The sequence below is a fragment of the Cricetulus griseus genome, chromosome 2 (genome assembly GCF_003668045.3).
Source record: "Cricetulus griseus strain 17A/GY chromosome 2, alternate assembly CriGri-PICRH-1.0, whole genome shotgun sequence".
NCBI classification, from domain to species: Eukaryota; Metazoa; Chordata; class Mammalia; order Rodentia; family Cricetidae; genus Cricetulus; species Cricetulus griseus.
This window is the reverse complement of record NC_048595.1, coordinates 250,424,732-250,447,320: the sequence shown is the minus strand read 5'-3', so window position 1 is coordinate 250,447,320 and position 22,589 is coordinate 250,424,732. Positions and strand designations below refer to the sequence as shown.

The 22,589-nt window shown below is 34.0% G+C and overlaps 1 protein-coding gene across 1 annotated transcript in view; it reads left to right on the top strand.

Annotated features, from left to right (window-relative positions):
• Nucleotides 1–22,589, top strand: part of Nkain2 (sodium/potassium transporting ATPase interacting 2) — a 562,138-nt gene that overhangs the window by 62,863 nt on the left and 476,686 nt on the right. Inside the window, exon 3 of the mRNA XM_035438754.1 lies at nt 18,735–18,815. Coding sequence (XP_035294645.1) covers nt 18,735–18,815 — 81 coding nt within the window. The remainder of the gene's footprint in view (nt 1–18,734; nt 18,816–22,589) is intronic.

Below are 22,589 nucleotides of genomic sequence, written 5' to 3'. Positions count from 1 at the left end.
GGATGAATAATTAACAGATTAAATGTAATTGGTTACCAAATTAAATTGTCTAATATAAGTTGATTCTCTTTTAAAAGTATGAATTTAGGGGCTGGAGAGATGGCTCAGAGGTTAAGAACACTGGCTGCTCTTCCAGAGGTCCTGAGTTCAATTCCCAGCAACCACATGGTGTCTCACAACCATCTGTTATGAGATCTGATGCCCTCTTCTGGGGTGCAGATATACATGGAAGCAGAATGTTATATACATAATAAATAAAATCTTTAAAAAAGTATTAATTTAAGCTCTATATGGAATTAATTTTTATTTGCTGAATTGGGCAGTCTTACTAGGAAGGCACTTATCACCACAGCTACATCTCCCTCTTCTCTTTGTCCCTCTCCCCTCCTTCAATTTTAATACTTTATTCCACTGTCCTATTGTTGGCGTTTGTCCAAGACTGAGGCCCAGCATTCTGATCTAGATAAAGTCCTCCCCTTCTAGGAATTAATCACCCATGACTTGGTGGGTGTGTGTCTTAAGAAACTCATCAGAAGTTACTGTCTTTCACTTTAACTGTTCAGACTTCTCAGTAGTTTGGCCACATCTCCCCACGTCCCATCTTTATACCTTGCGATTCCTAAAGTGGCTTTGTGAAGATTTAAGATACACACCTGCCTGTAAAATGTAAGACAGACATTTCAAAATCCACTTCTTTCAAAATGTTTTCTAATTTTTCCTATATGTATGGGAACACTTATTTGTATTAGATATTGTTCATTCTTGAACACCAAATTAGTTCAAATCACCCATTTTCCAATTCTCATGTAAATTATCATACCATCCATGAGTAACCAAGTTTAGTTTCATACAAAATCTTCATTTTTTGTATTCGTCTTGCTCACTAAGATATCTAGTTTAATTTTGAATAGAGAGGTAATAGCAAATATTGCAGTCTTATGTATATTTATTCAGTTTGTAATGTGAATAATAATATTACTTATTTAACAGTGGTGTTTGAAGATTAAATGAAGCAATCATGTAAAATTATTAAAGTAGTATTTAATACATTTTCAGCTAGGAATAAATGATATTTATTATTTGTAAATGTCAATAGACTCACTGAAGTTAAATGTAGAGTTATAATGTGACAGAAATAAATTAAAGAGCTTGTATAATAGTAAAACATATTTATTTAGATGCACTCACCAAAAAAGGTATTATTTTTGGCTGCTTTGTACTTATAAAGGAAATATGCTTAGAATAAAAATGAGATATATAGTACTTTATTGAATGGTATTGGAATTTTCTTCTTATCTTTTTAAAAACAAAGACTAGAGATATTAGAAACTGTAAAGTAGTAAGTAATTTATAAAGTCTAGTGTATTATCATTCAAATTAGTCTGGGACTTGATTTGATTTTCCTGGTGGATATGGCAGGACAAAGATTAAGATAAGCATAATACAATGGAAATAGAAAGGGAGACCCAGATGAAGAAAAAATTAAATTGCACGGGTGAAGCTTTTACATTCCCTCATGGATTTGATATTGGATATAGGCTGTATTATGACCTTGGATGCGGCAATTGTTACCAGGTCATCAAGGTATAATACTTTCAGACAGAATGAAAAAAAAAGAGTCAACACATTCAGAATAAATAATTTTTACTACTACTTCAAGATGGAAAACAGGCATTTGAAAAATGAGGGTTTCAATTAAAACATTATCTCAGACTGTAGTGGAAGCTCTAGGATATTGTCCTTGTGTTCCCTTTAGACAGAAGTCATAATTATTCTTTAAGTTACATTAAAGTAATGAAAATTTAGTTCCACTTGGGAAGCTTGATGAAAACCCTTCAAGCTTCTTGTTTATTCATTATATAACTTACCATTGCTCTATCTGTTAATGTCACACTAATCATTGAATTCATTGAAATTATGAATGTACCCCGTTGGAAAGATAAACTTCAGCTTCATCCTGCAAATGTCCCAGAGCAACAATTGATACATATCACTTCAATCTTATATTAGCCATTCTTTATGTATTCCAGTACAGCAGTGGTTAATATTTATTGTCTAGAACTAGAACACAGCTTATTTGTAGGTAGCTATATTTCATTGACTGAATTCTTGACTGAGTGAAATGGAGAAAGTGAGATGTAGCAGGAACATTCATCTCCCTCAGCCTCCTGATCCGGTACAAGATGACCAGTTGCATTGTACCACTTCTTCAGAAATTTCCATTTCATGGTAGACTACTCTAGAACTGTGATCCAAAATAAACCCTTCCTATGCTAAGTTGTTCATGTCCAGATACTTTTTCACAGCTAAAAAGACAAATAAATAAGAACACTAAATTTTGTCTACCAACCTTGCAATTCATCCTCCAAAATTATCTGGAGCCTGACTTGGTAGGAAATACCCATGCTTCATCCTGCTCTCAATTAGATTCTTCCCCAGATGTAGTGATGATCAAAATCTATTGTTCTTGCCAGGAAAGGGCCACTTTTCTTCTCTGTGTCTTGGATCAAAGAGTCTCACGTGATTTGCAACTGTCATGCAGTGAACATGAAAGAACTTTTGCATTATAATCTAGAAGTACCCTCAGCAGGAACCCAGGTCTTCTAGATCTTCAGAACCTAGCTTAGAAATAGATGCAATGTTGTCTAAGTATGCAATTATAGAACTACTCTGCTCTGCTGTTCCATTGTGAATCTAAATATTCCACCTACTAGAAATACAATACTATGCAATAGCTATTTATGCAAAGCATTTCCAATATATCAGAAGGAGATTATTTGCATGTACCCTCTCCAAGTTAATCACTCAATGTGTCTTCAAAAGTCTGATGAGTTTGTCAGGCTCTTGTGCTGTAGACCAAATATTCTATAAGCCTCAAGGAATGGGTTTTTTTCTACTATAGATTAAACAACAATCAGTCAGAATGATTCAGTTTGTTCCTGATGAGTCATTTCTACTTCTTAGCACAGGGAACTAATATGTCATCTGTTATTCACTGGCTTTTAGTTTTGTCCAACAGTCTCTCTATTAGGAGTTCACTATTGCTCTTTTGTTGACAGCTTTGGCATTAGTTATGTCTAAATGAGTCATCTCAGTTCACCACCAGTAAAAATGTTGAGTTTCAATGCTATCCCTTTCCCCAAGCTATCATTACACCATTGATTTCAAGTGACAAGATCTTTATTGCCAGCCATCAGGTGATCTACATCCAAAGTCTCCCGTTAGTGTCTGTTTTCAAAGACAGCTTCTAATTTGTATGGTTATAAGTTCTATTCCTCTGGAAAAAGACTTTGAGAATGAGATTTGTGTGTAGGAAATTTATTAGCGTGTTCCCAGGAACAACATCTGTAAAGAACTAGGGAAGCAAGATCATTCAGGAGAGGACAAACTACAAGCCAGTAGCAACAGAAGCCTCCATGAATTTCACATGAAGCTCTGAGGCCAGGATGATCTTTCCAGGATTGTGACAGAGTCTAAGAAAATGTACATCAACAAAAACCAGTGATGAGATGAGATGCCTTGAAGGAATTCATAACCAGGGGCAAGATTCTTTACTGTGGCCCAGAATAATTGTGGAGTAATAACAATAACTTGGCTATGAATGGCCAACATGAAATATTTCTGGCAATGGGAAGAAAAATTATTGGTATCCTAAAAAGTCATCCAGGCACAGAACTATATTACCCACTATAGTCTGAGTGCTAAAGGCCTGTAGAGGAGTTATTTATCTCCCAAACAGTTACATGTATATAGAGATGGATTATTCAATTTTTGTTTTCTTATACTTTGTGAATAGGCTTTAATATAAAGAAAAATATTTCCATATGAAGATGGCAGTAATGATATGGCAACTGTAATCAAGACACATTATTTTAAATTTTGTTGGGATAAAAATTTTCCAATATTTATATTAACTAACCTTTAAGAGTCTGTGGTCATGAATTTGTATGCAATGGGCTAGAATTATGATCTTTAGGCAAGGAGCAGAAATCAGAAACATCCTGTATTAATAATCAGTCAAGATCATAGCACCATTTGTAGAGTACTGTAAACATATGGGGAAAGCATTCAAATTATTTAGTAATTTGAAGAATGTATAATTTTGTCTAGGTCAAATTATAAAATATGATTTCTTATGTCATTTTGGACTGAATCCAAAGTTACCCTAACTAGGAAAATAAAATTTAAGAGAATGATTGTTATTAGACATTTTATCCTTGAAGTTCTTAACATGTGAGTTAGAATTTTAGCCCTACAGTTACTTTTAAAGATACCCAAAGAAAGTAACTAGTTTGATTGAAAGTAACTAGTGTAAATGTCAAAGCCTACTTATTCATTACTGATGCTTGAAGATCATTCCCATGGCCTTCTTTTCATCCTTTATAAATGTTAGAAAACAAGGGAATTTTCATACTATATATAGATAATAGGTTTTCATGTTTTGTATTATTTTAGCACATTTTAAGGTCTTACATTCTGAAAAAAAAAAATTTGATTAAATGGTACCTTTTTTCCTGATATGTCATCTGGTTTCCATTAAGGGCCTGATGGGTTTTCATAAGATACATTCCTTAAGAAATTGTAAATACATCATTTTAAAGAGAACTTTCCTAGAATGATACATAAAGTGGTCCCCAGTGCTAATACTTTTGGTTCATATGTCTCTGCAGTCATTATTTTCAATAAAAATGATTGACTGTCTAAGTGGCTGACATAGAAGTGAACCAATCTGTTTATCACCGTCACTGTTGTTGGACAAGCCCACAGGCACTGTAGCTAAGGCTTGTTATATGAGAAAAAGTATACTTACCTGAAAAATAACAGTATTCCTTTGCATTCATCCAAAAACATTAGTTTAAAAAATGCCAAGCTCTAAATACTAATAATTTCTCATATCTTCAATATATACTCATTAGGCAGTAAATATTTGAGCTCAGGACTCATATCTTCTTGAGAGATCTTTCCAATAAATAAATAAAATAATCTCCATAATGGACATTTCTAGATAATGTACTATTAATATATTCTTGTCAACCATATTATCTATATAATAATATGCTATGATCAATATTTCTTTGAACATGAATAAATAAATGCACCTCTAAATATGTTTAAAGACTTGAAATTATAAGTCAGTTAAAGAAAATATAAAGGAAAATACCCATGGCATTGATCAGGACAATAAAATTTTGAATATGTATGTCTATTGGGAAAGAATTTTGTGTAACCTCATTCATTACTGAAGTCACAGATAATACCAAACCATTCATATACCTTCATTCAAGCTCAAGTTATAGTTATGCTCATTGGCCAGGTATGATGCTAGTATCAACACTTGAGTTGCTTAAGGAGGAAGATTGCAAATTTGAGACAAACTTGGGCTGCATAACAAGACCCTGACTTAAAAATAATTACGTGTGTGTGGGGGGCTGGGTGTATTAAAACAATATACAATTATGTATATTAAAACAATAATGTATTTACACATGCACATATATATATATATATATAGAGAGAGAGATCAAGCACAATAAAATATGGATAATAGTGATTTCAGTAAATTGAACTATTTATTGTTATAGGAATGTAAAAATTAATAGGGTTATTATCCTTGGACTTTGATGATGTTCATTAAAGCAAATAAGGTTACTTAAACAGAAACCTTCAGCAGTGGCCATCATGCTGATAACAAAGTCAGTCACAAAACAACTAACAGGCAGGTATTATATAAAGTTACACTGAACAAAAGGGTTACTCACATTTCAACTATGACAGGGAGGTTGTTGAAATTTCAGACACTACTCAAGTAGCACACAATTTAAAATGTCTGCATCATGTGCATCACGTATTTCTGCAAGTTTTTTCCCTCAGCTAACCTTTTTGTGATTGACTGTGCAGAGATGAACCATGAAACAAAAAATTTTAAGACTCTTCTATTCATCTATTATAGAAAACAGTATAGAAGCTCATTAAAATTTAAAAAATAGAACCAATATAAAATCTAGAATTGCTAACAGCTTTTTATCTTTAGGAATGAAATCAGTTTATCAAACCATTATTGCCATTTCCATATTTACAACAGAACTGCTCATGTTAGCCATGGTGTGTAAGTAACCTACGTGAATCTTTGAATGAATAAAGTGATAAAATATAAACATACACACACACACACACACACAGTGAGAGAGAGAGAGAGAAAGAGAGAGAGAGAGAGAGAGAGAGAGAGAGAGAGAGAATAAAATGCAAAGGAATCCTCTTATTTGAAACAGCAGGAAAAAAACAGGAGGGGGTTATTACTAATGAAATAAGGGAAAAGGGAATAAGCAAGCCACAGAAGATAAACCTCATAATTATACCAGTATGTGGAATCTAAAACATTGATGTAGAAGCAGACAGAAACTTTTACCACTATTAATAATAGCTGTATACCAGTATACCACCACCCTGAGGTGGTATTGATTGACTTGCCACATCCCTTAATTAAGATAACTTACATATTTTAGAAGACTATTTAGTTGACTAGTACAGTGGCTTTAAATTTCTGAAGAGAAATAGGTATCATGACGATTAAAGGCACTTAAGCCTTTCTGGCCAAAGGAGACATGTGATGCTTCTAATACCAAAAGTGGTGGTGGAGAAGTACACTATGGTATTCAATCAATATTTGCAACTACCATGCACCTACCAGATCTTAGTAAAGATAATGACATGCATTTTGAAACTGTTACCTCTTTCTATTTTTGACTCTTGAAATGTCCTATGATAATCTCTATTGTTCCTGGGCAGTCTTAACATCATGTGTCACTGTTTTCTGCTATCTCATCACATAGATGCTTAACATGTCTGTAGACAGCACACATAGATTGCTTTAAAAGTTGTTCCTTCTGAAGTTGTATCTTCATGATTGTTTTTCTATTTCTCATGTCCTTCCTTAACAGGTGGTCTAAAATCTCATATTTGGTGTGTGTTATTGGCATATAATTTGTTCATTTGGCTTAATATAAAGAGTATTACAAATCAAAGAATTAGCTATTTCTCTAGAAAACACAATTATAAAATGCATGATAAACATACTGATTATTCCCTTTTATACACTACAGAAAAACAAAATCCAAGGCATGCTTGTGTTGCCATGGCAGATAGTCCTTTCTCCATTCTCTTAGAAGGTTACTGTAATTGAATGGACATCAGAACCCTCAGAATGGTTCAAGGATGAATCATATACTTTCTAGGAACAACCAAGATGACCACAATATTTTTGTTATTGATTAGATTTGGAGCCAACCTGTGGCATAGTCAAGTTAATTATATGTAAGGATGTCTACTGACTAACTCTAGAAATGATTTCTCCCTGAAGTAGTAAATTGCTGCAGAAGGAATGAACATTAACTATCCATTGTCTTAGTACCTGCCTGGTGTTACTGGTATATTATGCATGAAGACATGAAAGAACTTCCAAGAATTGTATGTTTAGAAACATAGTTCAATATTAAATTGTGTGTAACCCAAAGAATTTCTAACACATAATAATTTTTAACCTTTTCATTTTTATTGATGGTAGTAAAATACATTTGACTCAAGTTGGTCAGTGTCCAAGTTTTATGGTGTCAAATCACAAAAAAAACTGTTGAGCAAACTAAAAAAATGCTAATGAGGTAGATGAATCACTGTGTACTTTTATTTTATATCAACAAGTTTTAATTATGACCTAAGTTTAGTAAACTTAGAATTTCACTCTTTTAAAGAACATTTTATCACAAAAGTACTTGAACACCTAATTTAATATTCTATAGCAGATATGTGTATTTTTGCATATTTTATTTTGTTTTTTAACTATGTGTACATGTGCACCTGTGTCCAGGTGCCCTAAGAGTCCATAAATATTTACAGATGGTTGTGATCCACAGATATGGGTCCATAGTACCAACATAAGTACTCTAGTACAGTCTATACTCTTATACACTGAGCTATTCTCTAGGCCGTGGAGTGTGCTTATGTGATATATTGTTTATGATTCATTAAAGCCACTGGAAAGCAAAATAGTGAAGCAGCCACACTAGTTAGCTATAGAAACTAGGAGGTGGTGGTATACAATTTTAATTCCAGGATTCAGGATAAAGACGTAGACATATCTCTGTTAGTTCAAGGCCACACTGACTACACAAAATTGATCCAGTCCTGAAACAAATTGCTTTCACAAAGGTGATCTCAAAACCTGGGATTACACTCCTTTAATCCCAGCCATAGAGGGGTATAAAAGACAGGATCAGGGTCTTCAGTAATCAGGATCAGGCATTGATTCTCCAGGGACACCAAGGAGGCAGCAGTCTGAGGCTTGGTTCATGGAGACAGAATCAGCCCTTTCATTCTGAGGTAGAGTAAGAGCTAGTAGTTTGGCTGATTTGCTTCTCTGGTCTTCAGCTTGAAGATTGAAGCTTGAACCTCAATATCAGTCTCTGGTCTTTAATTTGTTGTGATACAATGAAGAACTTTATTTTAATGTTGCATGTGTCCACTCAGTTGAACATATTCTCCCCAAATTGTTCATATGAGCCACAATCTTCAAACAAATGACTACATGAACCATGGTGGTCTGAAACTCTTAAGGTAACTATGTAGTAGATACAGACTTGTGGCCAACTAGTTACCCTACAGAGCACATTAAACATAACAAATGCAGTTTGATACCTTAGCAAGCCCATGTTCCTAATAAGAAAATTGCATGCTATGCATGTCTTTCTCCAGCTAATAGTTTACAGGCATGTAGGAATTTTGAGCAAATCAAGATCCATCAGGGTCGGACAGAGCCTGGCTTTGTCATTTCATAGGTCATCATCTTGGTTGACATGAGATTGTCTTACGAATAGAAGCTAGAATCACAGTGTCTTCAAAGTGCTCCAAATGGCCAAAGAAATGTATATACCTAACTGTGACGCTTCTCATTCACTCATGCACCACATATGACAACAGTTACTCATTATAATCTATAACTATTAAAAAGTGAGAATGATAAATATGCTATATAAATAGCGAATTTCTAACTTCAGTTTAAAAATTGGTAATTTAATCATGTTCCCAATTTTTAAAGCAAAACTGATAGTTGATAAATTAAGCACTACTACCAGATGAAACAAATTACATTTCAAAAAGTAAACTTTTCATCTTATTATTCATTAAATGATATGTTTGATTCCCCAAAGATGTGAAAAATAAATAACATTTTCACTTTGGAAATACATCACAGATTCTTTAGTGGACAGTTGTTGCCACCTGGATAGCTACTCTCCTCTAATCATCCCTTTGCATTGCTTCATAACTTTTCAAACTACCAAGAAATCCACAACTATATATTGAATACCACTGCACACATTCTCTGTAGTTTGTTTCCCTCCTTTCTGTGGATCTGAGACCTCTCCACACCATTATGCTTCTGTCTGTGTGTCACTGTGACCTTAGCAATGGACTGATTCAGAAGTAGTAGTATAATGGCTGGAAAGGAGTACATCTCACTATCTAAATTACCCATTGACACATGTGTTTAGCTATTATGTACTCTGTAATACCATACCATTCGATGTACTGGTTTCCTGTGTTTTTGTATACATTACCACAATAAATTGCTACAAACTCGTTCTCCTGAAACACATACAAAATATATTCTTCTGAGTTCCTGAAGTCTGATATTGGTTTAATAGGTAAAATCAGGATTTCCCTTACCTCCAGAATTTCTATCATCTCACAGATCTTTGACTTTGAGGAGTTTTGGCAGTTATAAAATTCCATGGTTTTGGGGAAGACCTGTCAGCACTTAATGCAACACCATCCAACCTCTTACTGGTCCCCTCCCAACACCCCTTTTCCTACTCTGTGTAAAAAAATATCCATCTGCTGCCTCTTACAAAGACACATGTGATGTTATTGGATATTCCCAATACTAAAGGACATAAGCCCACCTCCACCCCTTTCTTACTCATGTCCGGACTAATAGTTATTTTCTATCCAGTTTTTCTATATAAGGTAACAGTTCTCCAGGTTTGGAGAACATATATGTGTGTAGTCCTGGAAAAGCTGTTACTTATAATGGGTGGGTGATTAAAAAATAGAATAAAAATGGTACTACATATGTTGTATAAAAACCAGTGCCTGATGAAATGTCTTAGTTGGTAAAGCGTTAGCATGTTAAAGAGTTTGCTTATGTAATCCTAATGCTGTGTAGGTGCAGTGTGAGAAGATAATGGCCAACCCCAGGGACTTCCTGGCCCTCTAGTTGTGTGGTCTAGATTCAGTGAGAAATGCTATTTCAAAAAATGAAGTGAAAAGTAATAGAAGAAGAAAACCTCTATACAGGCATGCACCTTCTTACACATATTTGAACCCACACTGAATTGAACATACACACACACACACACACACACACACACACACACACACACACACACACACACACACACACACACACACACACACACACACACCTTCAAATTCATGACAACTAACTTTCTAAATGATTTATAACACATTTTGAGTGATCTTCAAATTATGAGTAACATGAATCCAGCAGATTCATTATTATTAGTAGGTTTTGGCCAATTCATTAGCCTTGAACACAAGGAAAACAGTTGTAATTAGAATCTTTAAACAAAGATATAAAAAACAAAATAATAATGATGTGACTTAAATTATTTGCTGATTGGCAATAAACAATAGGTTGTTGGATCCACTCCAAATCACAAATAGTGATAATTATGAAACAATGAAATGGAAATTGTAATTTTAGCAAATTAAAGATTCTTTCTGCCTTCACTCATTATTGTATTGCAGATCCACAACTCAAGAGCCTACTATACAAAAAATCAATAAAATCACTATATAAATGTAGTGTCACATAAATTTTAGCTTTTATAGTTTTAATATAATTTGGTATGTTTCACCAAGTTATGTTTTATTAACTCTTTAGTTTTTTAATTTATGTGCACATAGTAATCAGAATATTGCCATATAACAAAAATTATTGTAGATGGACAAAGGCCCTTTAGTAGAACATTTCCATCTTCAGGAATTACAGAATAATAAGTTTCCTGTCATTAAGTATTTTGACTGAAATAAGCACAAGAAAATATTCGCACACATCTGTTTCTGTGCTGAATGAATATTCTCATTTTTTGATCATAGGACATAATTTTCACTTTTTACTTTAAGACAAGCAGTACATCTGGAATACTGTTTTGATTTGTATTGATGAATACAAATCAATAATCATTATTACATTTCTTAAAATAATGCACAGTGAATGTCAGAAAATTTATAGACTGTTGATTAAGCTAAATATTTTCAGGTATAATTGACAAAAGGATTTTGATGTCAAACTTAACTAAGATATTTTTAAGGATAACTTAGTTTTCTCAGAATTGATATAAATAGAAGCTTAAATAGCTGAGAATTAGCCTAAGAACTCTGTGCATGATTGAACTTGCATGTATATTATAGGCTATTCAATAATCCTTCCTCACTAAGTGAAATCCATGAAGTATAGAATGAAGAGTGAGATTTCCATTTAATGCAGACAAGACAGGACTTCACAATATGTATTGAGAGGAGAATGAAGAGTTAACACTAAAATGTAAAATGCATAGTCCCAAAATATATTTCTTCAATTTCTCCTGTTTGGTGTTCAGAATTTTTAGAACTCTCAATAATTTAAAGAAAAGAAAAAAAAAAAAGGGTCTGCTGATGAGAGAATTGTTTAAATGACCTAAAAGTTATAGAATTATTCCGTTTGTTTTCTTGAGACAGGGTTTTTCTGTGTATCCCTAGCTGTCCTTGAACTCTATTTGCAGACCAGGCTGGCCTCGAACTCACAGAGATTCTCCTGCCTCTGCCTCTGAAGTGCTGGAATTAAAGGCGCATGCATCATGCTCAGCATAGTATTAGATTTCTAAGAGATTTTGGATGGTAATCTTACCAGAGACTTCATCCCTGGGAGCATTCTAATTTATAATGACACTGTATTTTATGTAGCAATTTCTTTTTTATTTAAAATTTCTTTTCATTTTACATATCAACACCAGTTCCCCTTCCCTCTCCTCCTCCCATCACCCCATCTCCTCCCCTTCCTACTCCATATCCAAGCCTTAGAGGAGGTAAGGCTTTCCTTGGGGAGTCGACAAAGTGTAGCATACCAAGTTGAGGCAGAAACAAGCCTCTCACCCCCTGCATCAAGGCTGAGCAAGGTATCCCACCACAGTAAATGGGATCCAAATAATAGGTTAATGAACCCAGATAAGTCCTGGTCTCACTCCCATCCCCCACCCCACCCCCTGGCAACCCGGGATAGATTTCTTTCTTTTTTTTTTTAATCTTACTTAGAGATAATTTAATGATGTCCAAAACTTACTTTGATAATCATATGTAATAGAATAAAAAGATTTGTATGACCACAGTCAACATCTAATTATTGTAAAGCAATAGAACAACTTACTTTTATAATGACACAATAGCCTTAAAATAGCAGACCAGTGGGAGAGGAGTGGATGATGCTCCTATCTGTGGCCTCACTTCTCTTGATTCACAGAAAAGCCTCAGGCTGCTAAGTGTTTATTTCTCGGCTTCATTTGCCGAATAGATTTCTTGAATTTCACTGTGATGCAGACTTCTCTTGGCATAAAATAACCAGGAACTTAAATAAACGGATTATTTTGGCTACTTTTGCTCCTTATCATAACAACAGGCAAGAAAGTGATGACAGTACCTCAACAGGTCAAGTGATGCAGCTCTTAGAGATGAAGCACTTAACCTAAAACATGATGAGCATTGAGCAAAACATCAGTGTGTCCAAAACATGCTAAGCAGAAGTTTTCGTTTTGGGGAGCAGATATTTCCATCTACCTTTCAAATGTCTTCCTTTATACTGCAAACATTACTTGTTAATGATATCAACCTCCTCATGTTTTGCTTCAAGGAACTGTGAGAAGTTCATCAAAGTTGATGTATCATTACGTTTTTATTAGCAGCATGGTCTCAGTGATGTTGGTTGCTGATACTATTTTTGTAGCCTAGGGAAAATATTCAAACAAGAAAACATTTCTGCAGATTGTATGGATTGCATATTGATAATTGATGATATTGCAATAGGGAGTGGAAGTTAAATCAGTAGACAAGTTTGGTCATGTCCTGTAATGCTTCCTTTACACATCTGCTGAAGGCTCAGGCATCCAGCTGGTAGTTAATGAATGTGAATTGATTCATGACCAACTCCTTGGCTAATAAATCACTTATGATGTCACATGGAAAGCAATTACCTTTATTTTCCTCCTTCATCTCCTACTAATAATTCTGCTAAACATTTTTTTCTAAGTTTGGTAATATTTAAGAAAATTAAACATGAAATTAGAATGGCAGATAAACTATATACCTAAATCTCTATTTCAAATAATACTTGGCTTTTCCTTGTAATATCTTAAAAAGAAAGTCTATTTTCCTAAGGTTAATTTTATAGAAACTTTTAGCAAGAAATATGAGAAAGTGTGTCAGTCTTAAATACTTTTGTTTTCCTTTAATTATTCAAAAAGTTTGCTTTGGGAAACAATATTCTATTTTATAGTTTCATAAAATAGTTTATAAAGTTCATTTTATCTTAATAAAAATTGTAAAGTCACATGTATATGTGGACAAGTAATGCTGACAAACTATTTTAAAATTACATACCTTGTCTTTCTAAATATATATGACACCTTAAAAATCTAGAGGTTAACTCTAGACATTTTTACTGTGAAGAAGAGGAATGGCAAGGTAGTGGAGTGTCATTGAGATGTGATTGATTTTTTTCTTTCAAATAAAACACCTATTAGTATTTTAGCCTTGCTTAACCTAGTCTCCATTCCTACAGAATATGCCACTGTGTATCAGGTCAGTTGGATGGCTCAGGAGATAAAGATGGTTGCCTGAAAACCTGATGACACAGGATGCTGGGGTGGAAGGGGAGAAAAAGCCCCTTCCCTTGTCATCTGACCTTTACACTTTTTCCTGGCACATTTGTCCCTGCTCATGCATGTGTGCATGCATGTGCATGTACGAATGAACACCCCCCCCACACACACACACATGCATGCACACAAATACACACACACCAAATATAAATATATCTGAGTTACCTAATACAGTGGCCTATAATGAGTCAGAGCCTTAACTACTTTTTACTTTATTTAGGTAATTTGATTTTGTTATTCAAGCCCACAGGACAACAGAGAAATCAGATGAATCATTAGTTCAGGTATAACTAACACTTTTCAGCATTTTGGTAAGACTTGGATTGCTTTAGGCTCTCACATGGTTTATTGGGTGCTTCAGGCATCAGTTCTTGAAAAGTGAATTTCATCAAAAAGTGGGATTTGTCTCTCATCGCAGATAATAGATCAAAGCTTTTAAGCTTTTATCTGAAAAGTAAAATATAAGCCTTTTCTTGGGAAAAATGAGACTGAAGCAAGATTCGTTTTACTGAAGAAAACTCTAAGTTAGGTGATACCTAGCCAGTGCAATTCTTTGTCATCTTGTTAGGGTAGTTCTCCCAGGCAGAATGTCATTTCCAATTACATACAAGCTGAGCAATGGCCAACTATTGCCAATCCACTCACTGTAGCAAGTGGAAAGAAGTCAGCACAGACCCTTATAATTTCTATTTCATGAAGAAGTGGAAGAGCAAGCTTAAAGATGGCATTTAATGGCAAAAATGACTGCCAGACAACTTATAAGGAAATGCAAATATCTTCATCAATACTCAGGCAATTATCAACATCCAATTGGAAGATATTTGGTCCAAAAAATACTGCCATTAGCTACTGAAAAAGAGGTATGACTTCAAAAATGAATAATAAAAGATGAAGAAAGTAGTAAGGATGCAAAAGACATAATTAATGCATCAAGATAAATGGAATAGTTAGTAAACCCCTGGTTTTGCAGAATGAATTGATCGTAAGATTACTATGAGTACATTCAAGTGATTTTCCCTCCTGTTTGTGTAAGGGACCAGAGCACTAAAAGTGATGACTCTCTTCTATAAGTCTGTAATATCTAGTGTTTTCTGGGGGAATCTGACTTATAGCAAAGTATACAAAGAAATAAAAGTAAATGCAAAGATAGAAAAGGAACATGTGTTTCTGTGTTACCCTTGGAAAGTACGGGCATGAAAATCTTTACCATAAATACTATAAAAGAAACCCATAGAATAAGACATAGAACATGATTCATAGGTGTGTGATATAGTAAATGAAAGGTAGAAAATTACTGTTTTATTTCAAATGTAAATGCTTCCTTCGAAAGTGCTATCTACATATCAGTTTTGAGATTTAAGTGAAAGAAAAATTAAAGAAACCATTTTAGTTAGAGATACTCATATTACCTTAAGAAAATAGTTCTTGGTTGCACCATCAGCTAGATAGGAAGATGTGTTAGACACATTAGTGGAGTGTGTTTTATGGAGTCAGAGGTGATAAACTCTTGGCATTGCTGCTGTTTTATTTTGACAAAGTGGTGCACAATCGTAAGTATTATAATAAAATGATGACAGCTATTGAACACTCAAATGATGAGCATTTGAAGCATTCCATCACCTAGTCCTACAGAAGCCCTAGGAGTTACCAATTATTAATAAACACTTGCCGAACCTGAAGCTCAGTGATACCATATAGCTGGGATAGATCTATAGAGTTCCTAATTGACATGCAGATAACATGTAGAGTGTTCTCAATTTCAAAGTAATTCATTTTTCCTGGCCATCTGATCTTAGCCACCGTTCCATAAAATTGTTACATTTTGGTTATAACACCAAAAAATTCAGCTCAAGTTTTAACCAATTTATATTAACATTTAACTTACATGTAAATAATTAGGTTTAAATTTGGAAACACTATATTAGTCTTGAAGAGGATAAAATTGTTACTAATATATTTATTGTATCATTGGGTAGAACAGTATGCTATATACCTGGGGAGATATAGGTAATATTCTTGCCACTTAATAAATTTTGCAGGGAACTTCAAATAGAAAAGTTACAGCATCAGGTGGGAGAAATGGGTTAGTGGTTAAAAGCATTGACTACTCTTTTGGAGGATCCAGGTTAGATTTCTAGCTCCCATATGACAGCTCACAACCATCTGTTAACTATAGTTCCCGATAATCTGATGCCCTCTTCTGGCCTTTCTCTAGCACCACACACTCAAGAGCTGCATAGATCCATACAAGAAAACATAAAAACAAAATAAAATGAAAATTAAATTTCCAAAAGAAAGCACTGCACTGACATTCTTTGTTTTTATTCATCTGTTTACTTTTTAAGTTTTGGGAATTGATCCCAGTGCTCCCACATGCAAGGTTCATCCCAATTTCTTTTCTCTTTGTTTCCCTTTTAAAAAATTAACTAAATGATTATAAACCATATGTACTCTTTTATTCATCACATTATCAATTTGGACCCAGAACTTCACTGTATTTCTGAAACTAAAATCCAAATCTGTTCATCAAATAAATGCAAGACCTAAGACTCTTAATAACCAACATAGGTGAAATACTTCAGGATATTGAAATGAGCATGATTATTTTCCAGGAACATCATGGCCAAATTAAAGGAAATCAAAACAAAACTAGAACATCTCATACACAATGAAAATGTTTCTTCAGTGAGTAGGAAGCAACTAGAGTGAAAGGCAATATGTGGAGTATTTGTAAAATAAATATCAAAAAAAATGATCAAAAATACTCCAAGAACTCAATAACAACCTCCCATTTTAGTTTAAAAATAAGCTAAGGTCTTACACATTGATCAAACTCGAGTGTTTCCTAGGATCTCTATTCTACAGATCAAGACCCTCTCTTGCTGTAGTTACTCAGCTTATGAATCCTGTTATCAGTTCTCAGCCCACACTCCATATAACATTTCAAATACCATTTGATTTGTCCTTCTTCACTGTATGCTGCAAAGAACAACACCCCTGTACAGCAGTTGGAACAACCCAACATTTAAGATGCTGTGGACTCTTTATTTACTGTTACACAATTTCATCAATCTTTAAATCATGTAATGATCACAGTATTCTGCAAAAATATTTTATCTCAATTTCTTCTCATTCACTCATTGAGTTAAGAATAATAATTTCTGAATGTCTATTTTTTCCAAGATATTAAGTTAGGAACTTAGGGAGATGAACATACACAGAAAAACTTATTTCCATAGAGACATTATTGCTTGTACATTAGATATTTATATAAGGAATTAAAGAGGATATTAGGGGTGAAATTAAGACATCAAAGTCATCTAAAACACTATGAAAAATTCAGGCAGATATAACTGCATGTCTGTCAGCAAGTGTTATTTTAGGTGACCTTTGAAGAAAAATAAAATATTGATGGATGTGAAGAGTAATGTGTAGAGGAAAGAAAGGAAAAAAATCAATGATGAAGGAATTTTATGGTAAAAGACCCTTGAGAAGAAAAATGTACTTTTAAGTCCAGGAAACTGAAAGTTAACAATGTGGTAGAAATCTAGGATATATACAAGATTGAGCTCAAATAAGTGACTTAAAACACAGCATGGTTCAAAACCATGGGGGTTCTTGAATAGTAGTATAAATATATGAAACTCATTACTAAAGGTATGGAACCCATGGGTTTATTTAGTAGGAAGAAACATAATACCCTGTGATTTCAATGACAAAGCAAGATGCACCTGCCATTTCCTTGTTATCACCCAATCAATCTCCACATTTCAACTTGAGTTTGAAAGTCAGTTTCATTTCTTATAGAGGAAGTGTCACCCCTTTTTTATAAATCTTCATGTTTTGTTTATCAAGATACACTATGAATTATTTCCATCTTCCTTCTTTGTTCACATTGATGTGGAATGTGATATTCATCTTTTTAAAAATTACCTCCTTCATTTGGCATGAATTAATGGGTAATTGATTTTCATCTTTGTTATCTGCAGTGTTTTGTGGGATAGTGACTTCTAGGTGTTTAAAATTATTTATTTGACTGGATGGTCAGAACGATGACTTGGTAAGAAAATTTGTCACCACTGTAGAATATACACTAAGCAGACAACAATAAAATTATGAATAATTGCTAGATGGTTACTGTTATGTTATGGTGTTTGTGAGTGGATAATGTAAGAAGATAAACAAAGAAGTGAAACAGAGGAGGAGGAGGAGGAGGAGGAGGAGGAGGAGGAGGAGGAGGAGGAGGAGGAGGAGGAGGAGGAGGAGGGAAGCTGACTACAAGGGACATGGGCACAAGGACCACTGTGTTGGGCATAACCTTAATAACTTGAAGAAAGTTTTCATATCGACTATAAAGATGACTTTCTAAACAAAAATCTTTTAAAACATATTTAGAATGTCAACTGGAACATCCACTTTTCTCCATGTCTGTAAACATAAAACCATTTATATGGAAATGGGGAGACTGTTATTTCTTCTGCCTTAAAAACCTAAAACTGATCCTTCAGTATTTTATGAGTTATGAGACCATAAAATTTTGTAAGAAATCAAAAAAGAGAAAGACACACACACACACACACACACACACACACACACACACACACACACACACACACACACACTCCTTAGATGGAAGCAATATCCAGTATTTTCAACTAATCTTTTGAATTTCAGAACTTGAAGATCTCTTTGCCCTCTTCCTCAGCTAATTCCAAATTAATTCTTCTCTTGTTCCTTTGCTTTTCACAGTATGCTGTCTGGCTAGTCCTCTGGGTGACGTGGAATGTGTTTGTTATCTGCTTCTATTTGGAGGCGGGGGATCTCTCAAAGGTAATTTGCCATCTGATTTTCCTGAGTCATCACTCCTGAGTTAATGAATCTCTTTCTAATTTAGACCAAGTCTCTCCCACCTCTTGTCTTCTAGTGCAGTGGGTGAAGGTGAAGTGAAGGGTGTCTCACTTGTACCCCTGTGCTTCTATTATCACAAAGATATGATGGGTGCTTTGTAACCAAATTCATTTGGGATGTAAATTGTAACACTCCTAATGTAATATGCCTTTATAACATCCATGGGAGAATTCTAAGGCTGAATAGGATAATTTTCAGAGACAAATATCTTAAAGCTTTTTGAAGCCACTTCATTGCATTGTATTCAACAGTGTTTTCCTGATTGAACTCAAATAATATTACAATAATTTAGACAATCCACAAACGGTTTTCAGAAGGAAATAATTTATAATGGAAGTGAATAAAAATAAATACATTTTTCTAACATAGTCCAGAAGCATAAAACTCTTGGTGTTTTCAATGTGATTTCTTTATTTACTGTATAAGATGCACTATTCTAATTTTAACATGAATTCATTGACTATTGAATAATGTAGTCTGCAGAGCGCTAAAGCCACCATTGTTCTATTGTAGTATGATTACAGCAAATAGGGAAAATAAGGCAATCCATTTTACTAAATCTTGACTCTAGAGAGAATTTCTGACTTCTTCCTCTTGCTAATGTTGGAAGACAGAAGTTGTAACATATTCTTTTGCAAACACCACCACATTTAGTAAATGTCTTAAAGATACTGACATCTTTCAACCCAATACTCAGAAGAAAAGTCTTTAAACAACACTTTCCCTTATCTGTATATCTGGTCAGGCTACGGAGATATGGGATGGTAATATATATGTAGAAGTTCGACAAAACACTCAGCATTTTAATAGTGTTCACTTATTATTTAATCTGTGCTATGGATTTACATCAAGGAGAAATCATTTTGATATATCTTGGTTCAATGACAAAAGATGGAGAGAAAATTAGTGTGACATTTGGGATGAGGAATAGTCTAGGGAAATATTCAAGGATCAGATTTGGGGCTAGTTCCTCACCGTCAGCCTAGTGAATGACCACTCAGTGATTTGTCCAGAGAGTCATTCTGTATGCTGTGGCAAGCAGACAGCCCATTTGGGAAGGGGCTGTGACCAATGGAGAAAAATTGTTCTGGCTGCTGTAGGAGAAACACAGATGAAATCACTGCTTAAAAGGCAGCATGCCTTCCCAGGGACCTGAATTAGCTCCCCCCCCCATTTATATATCTCAACTGTTCTTTAATCCACTTTCTTCAAAGAAATCCCACGTTAGAATGACATTTAGCAATATTCTCTATTTAAAATAATCACCTTAAAATTGTAAGTCAAGTCTCAGGAGTATTGACAGAGAGAAATGATTCAGCAAATCTGAGGGGTTTTTGTTTTGTTTTGTTTTTTGTTTTTTGTTTTTTTTTTACATAAAATCGCAGAGAAAAAGATAGTTGAAGCAAGATGAGTGCACAGATGTTCTCTGGAGGCAGCAAACTTTCCATATGTATCTGTAGACACAGACTGGAGGCTGGAATCCCATGATTTTAAACAAGATCATTAAACCTCTGTGAGGGCACATCCTAAAACCCTAATGTCCAAGCAAGCTGCAAGAGGAAGACTGAGAAATAATTCTCACAGGCATCTAGTGATTGTCTATCATCATCATCAGTGAAGCAATTAACAGTATTTTCTTGTACACCAAGGCTTCAGAACACATTTAATCATCTTCTTTTAACATAAAATCATAAAGGGCTAAATTCTATAGTTATCTTTTCTGGGTTTTCTTTCCTTCACAGAGGATTTGAGGAAGGTAGTTGTGGCATTTAATTCTTTAATTGTTGCAAGTGGCTCACACTTGGTGAGGAACACAATGCTAGGAGGAAGCACTAGTGATTAAAAATGTAGAGAATAATGAAAAATTAGTTCTGGTTCTGTTGAGACAGCTTATAGTAGCTATTTTCATTTTCAACCCTCTAAGAAGTAAGACTGTGTATGCCATCTGAATGTTCTATGACTTGAATCTCAGGAATAAACACAGGAAATCAAATAAGAGAAGGCATTCAGTGCCATGTACATAATGAGACAAGTGTATTTTTTCCATACAGTATGAAAATAGGTAATTGCTTTACAACAAATACAAGCAAGAAATTATAAAACTTGAAGATTTTAGTTACTTTAAAGTTAAATTTTAACGTTAAAATTTTTAGTTACAATTAAGTAGAGATCAGATTTTGGGTACTCTTTTCTATAGCATTTTTCAGTTTATTTTTCTAAGCAAACTCAGAGTCTATAATTAGTAATTATTTGATTAAAATAATATGATATGTGAGAGTAAGCTGTTTGATCTTTGGTTGTCTTTTTATTAATAGTCATATAGTTAATGCTATGAAAATACAGCATTGTTACCAAATTCATTTCAGTGAATATGTTAGAAATTGTATCTGCTAAGACTCAAGAAAAAATAAATTAGTTTTATTTTTATCAAATAGAGAAACCCCTCTTTAAATTTTCTGTTGACATATAGTAGGAATATAAAATATCATAGCCACAAAAAACACCCATATTGCACTAACAATTTCTACATTATTCATATTAGTAGCTAATATGTTAGTGTTTAAACTAAATATCATCAAGTATCATATAATGTGTTGTTCCTTTAATTGGTATCTTAATAGATGTGTTGTTCGGAAGCCAAGAGGAAATAAGTTTTCAATTTGTTGTATACAGTAACTTTGTTTGAAGTTGCCTAAATATGATGAACCATTGTGTTAGGGATTTTGAGAAGTCTTCATATGTAGTGTTCTTATTTCATTAAATTAAACCAGTCAATTATAATTCTCTTATCATTTTTCAGGTAGAAACGAGAACCCATCCTATCCAGCAACTAAGTTGAATTATTGCAAAAAGATGAAAAATATGTCATTTAATATATAGTAATTTTTAGGTTCAAAGTACATAACAGAACAAAAGCAAGTGTACTATAGTGATTTATTTATTCATTTCATCACCTGGCATGAAAAACTAAGTTTTCCTAATAACACATTAGAAAAAGCTTAATGGTCTGCTCAAATGCTGCAAAGATGAAATTGTTAGATGTATAAAATTGTAAGCTGCTCCAGGTGGAGCTTCGAGTCATCACACCTTCTGAACAGGCTGTTCTGAGGTGCCCATTCATGTTTTTTCTGGGGAGATTTCTTAGTCAATGGTGATCATGTTCTACAGGAATAAAAAATAAACTGATAGAGCAAGCAGGCAAGGGGATTACTTTATACCCAGGAGAGACAAATTTGTTTTTACATAAGCCTGTGAGACTAAGGGCACAAATACATACCTGTCAGATTTCACTAGGCATTAGAAAATTATCTAGTGAAACCTAGGCAACAATATTTAATTATATCTAATGGTGTGTGTGTGTGTGTGTGTGTGTGTGTGTGTGTGTGTGTGTGTGTGTGATTCATAAATGCATAGAAGGTCCTTCTAGAAAGCTGTCATGTTTTAATGACTATCATAGTTGGGTCTAGGATCTAGATATAATTTATTATTAAATGTTGCAATCTGAAAGAGCCAGATAATACATTCAATTCATGCTTTGGGGAATAAAAGTGTTGTCTTCTGTAAAAAGCAGAAAGAAGATAAAACCTTCCATACACTGTAGACTGAAAGGAACAAATCCTTAAAAACAGAAATGAGTGGTAGACAGAATAATGAGCTTTTACAACAATTGCAGTTTTGCTTTTTCCAAAAGAAATA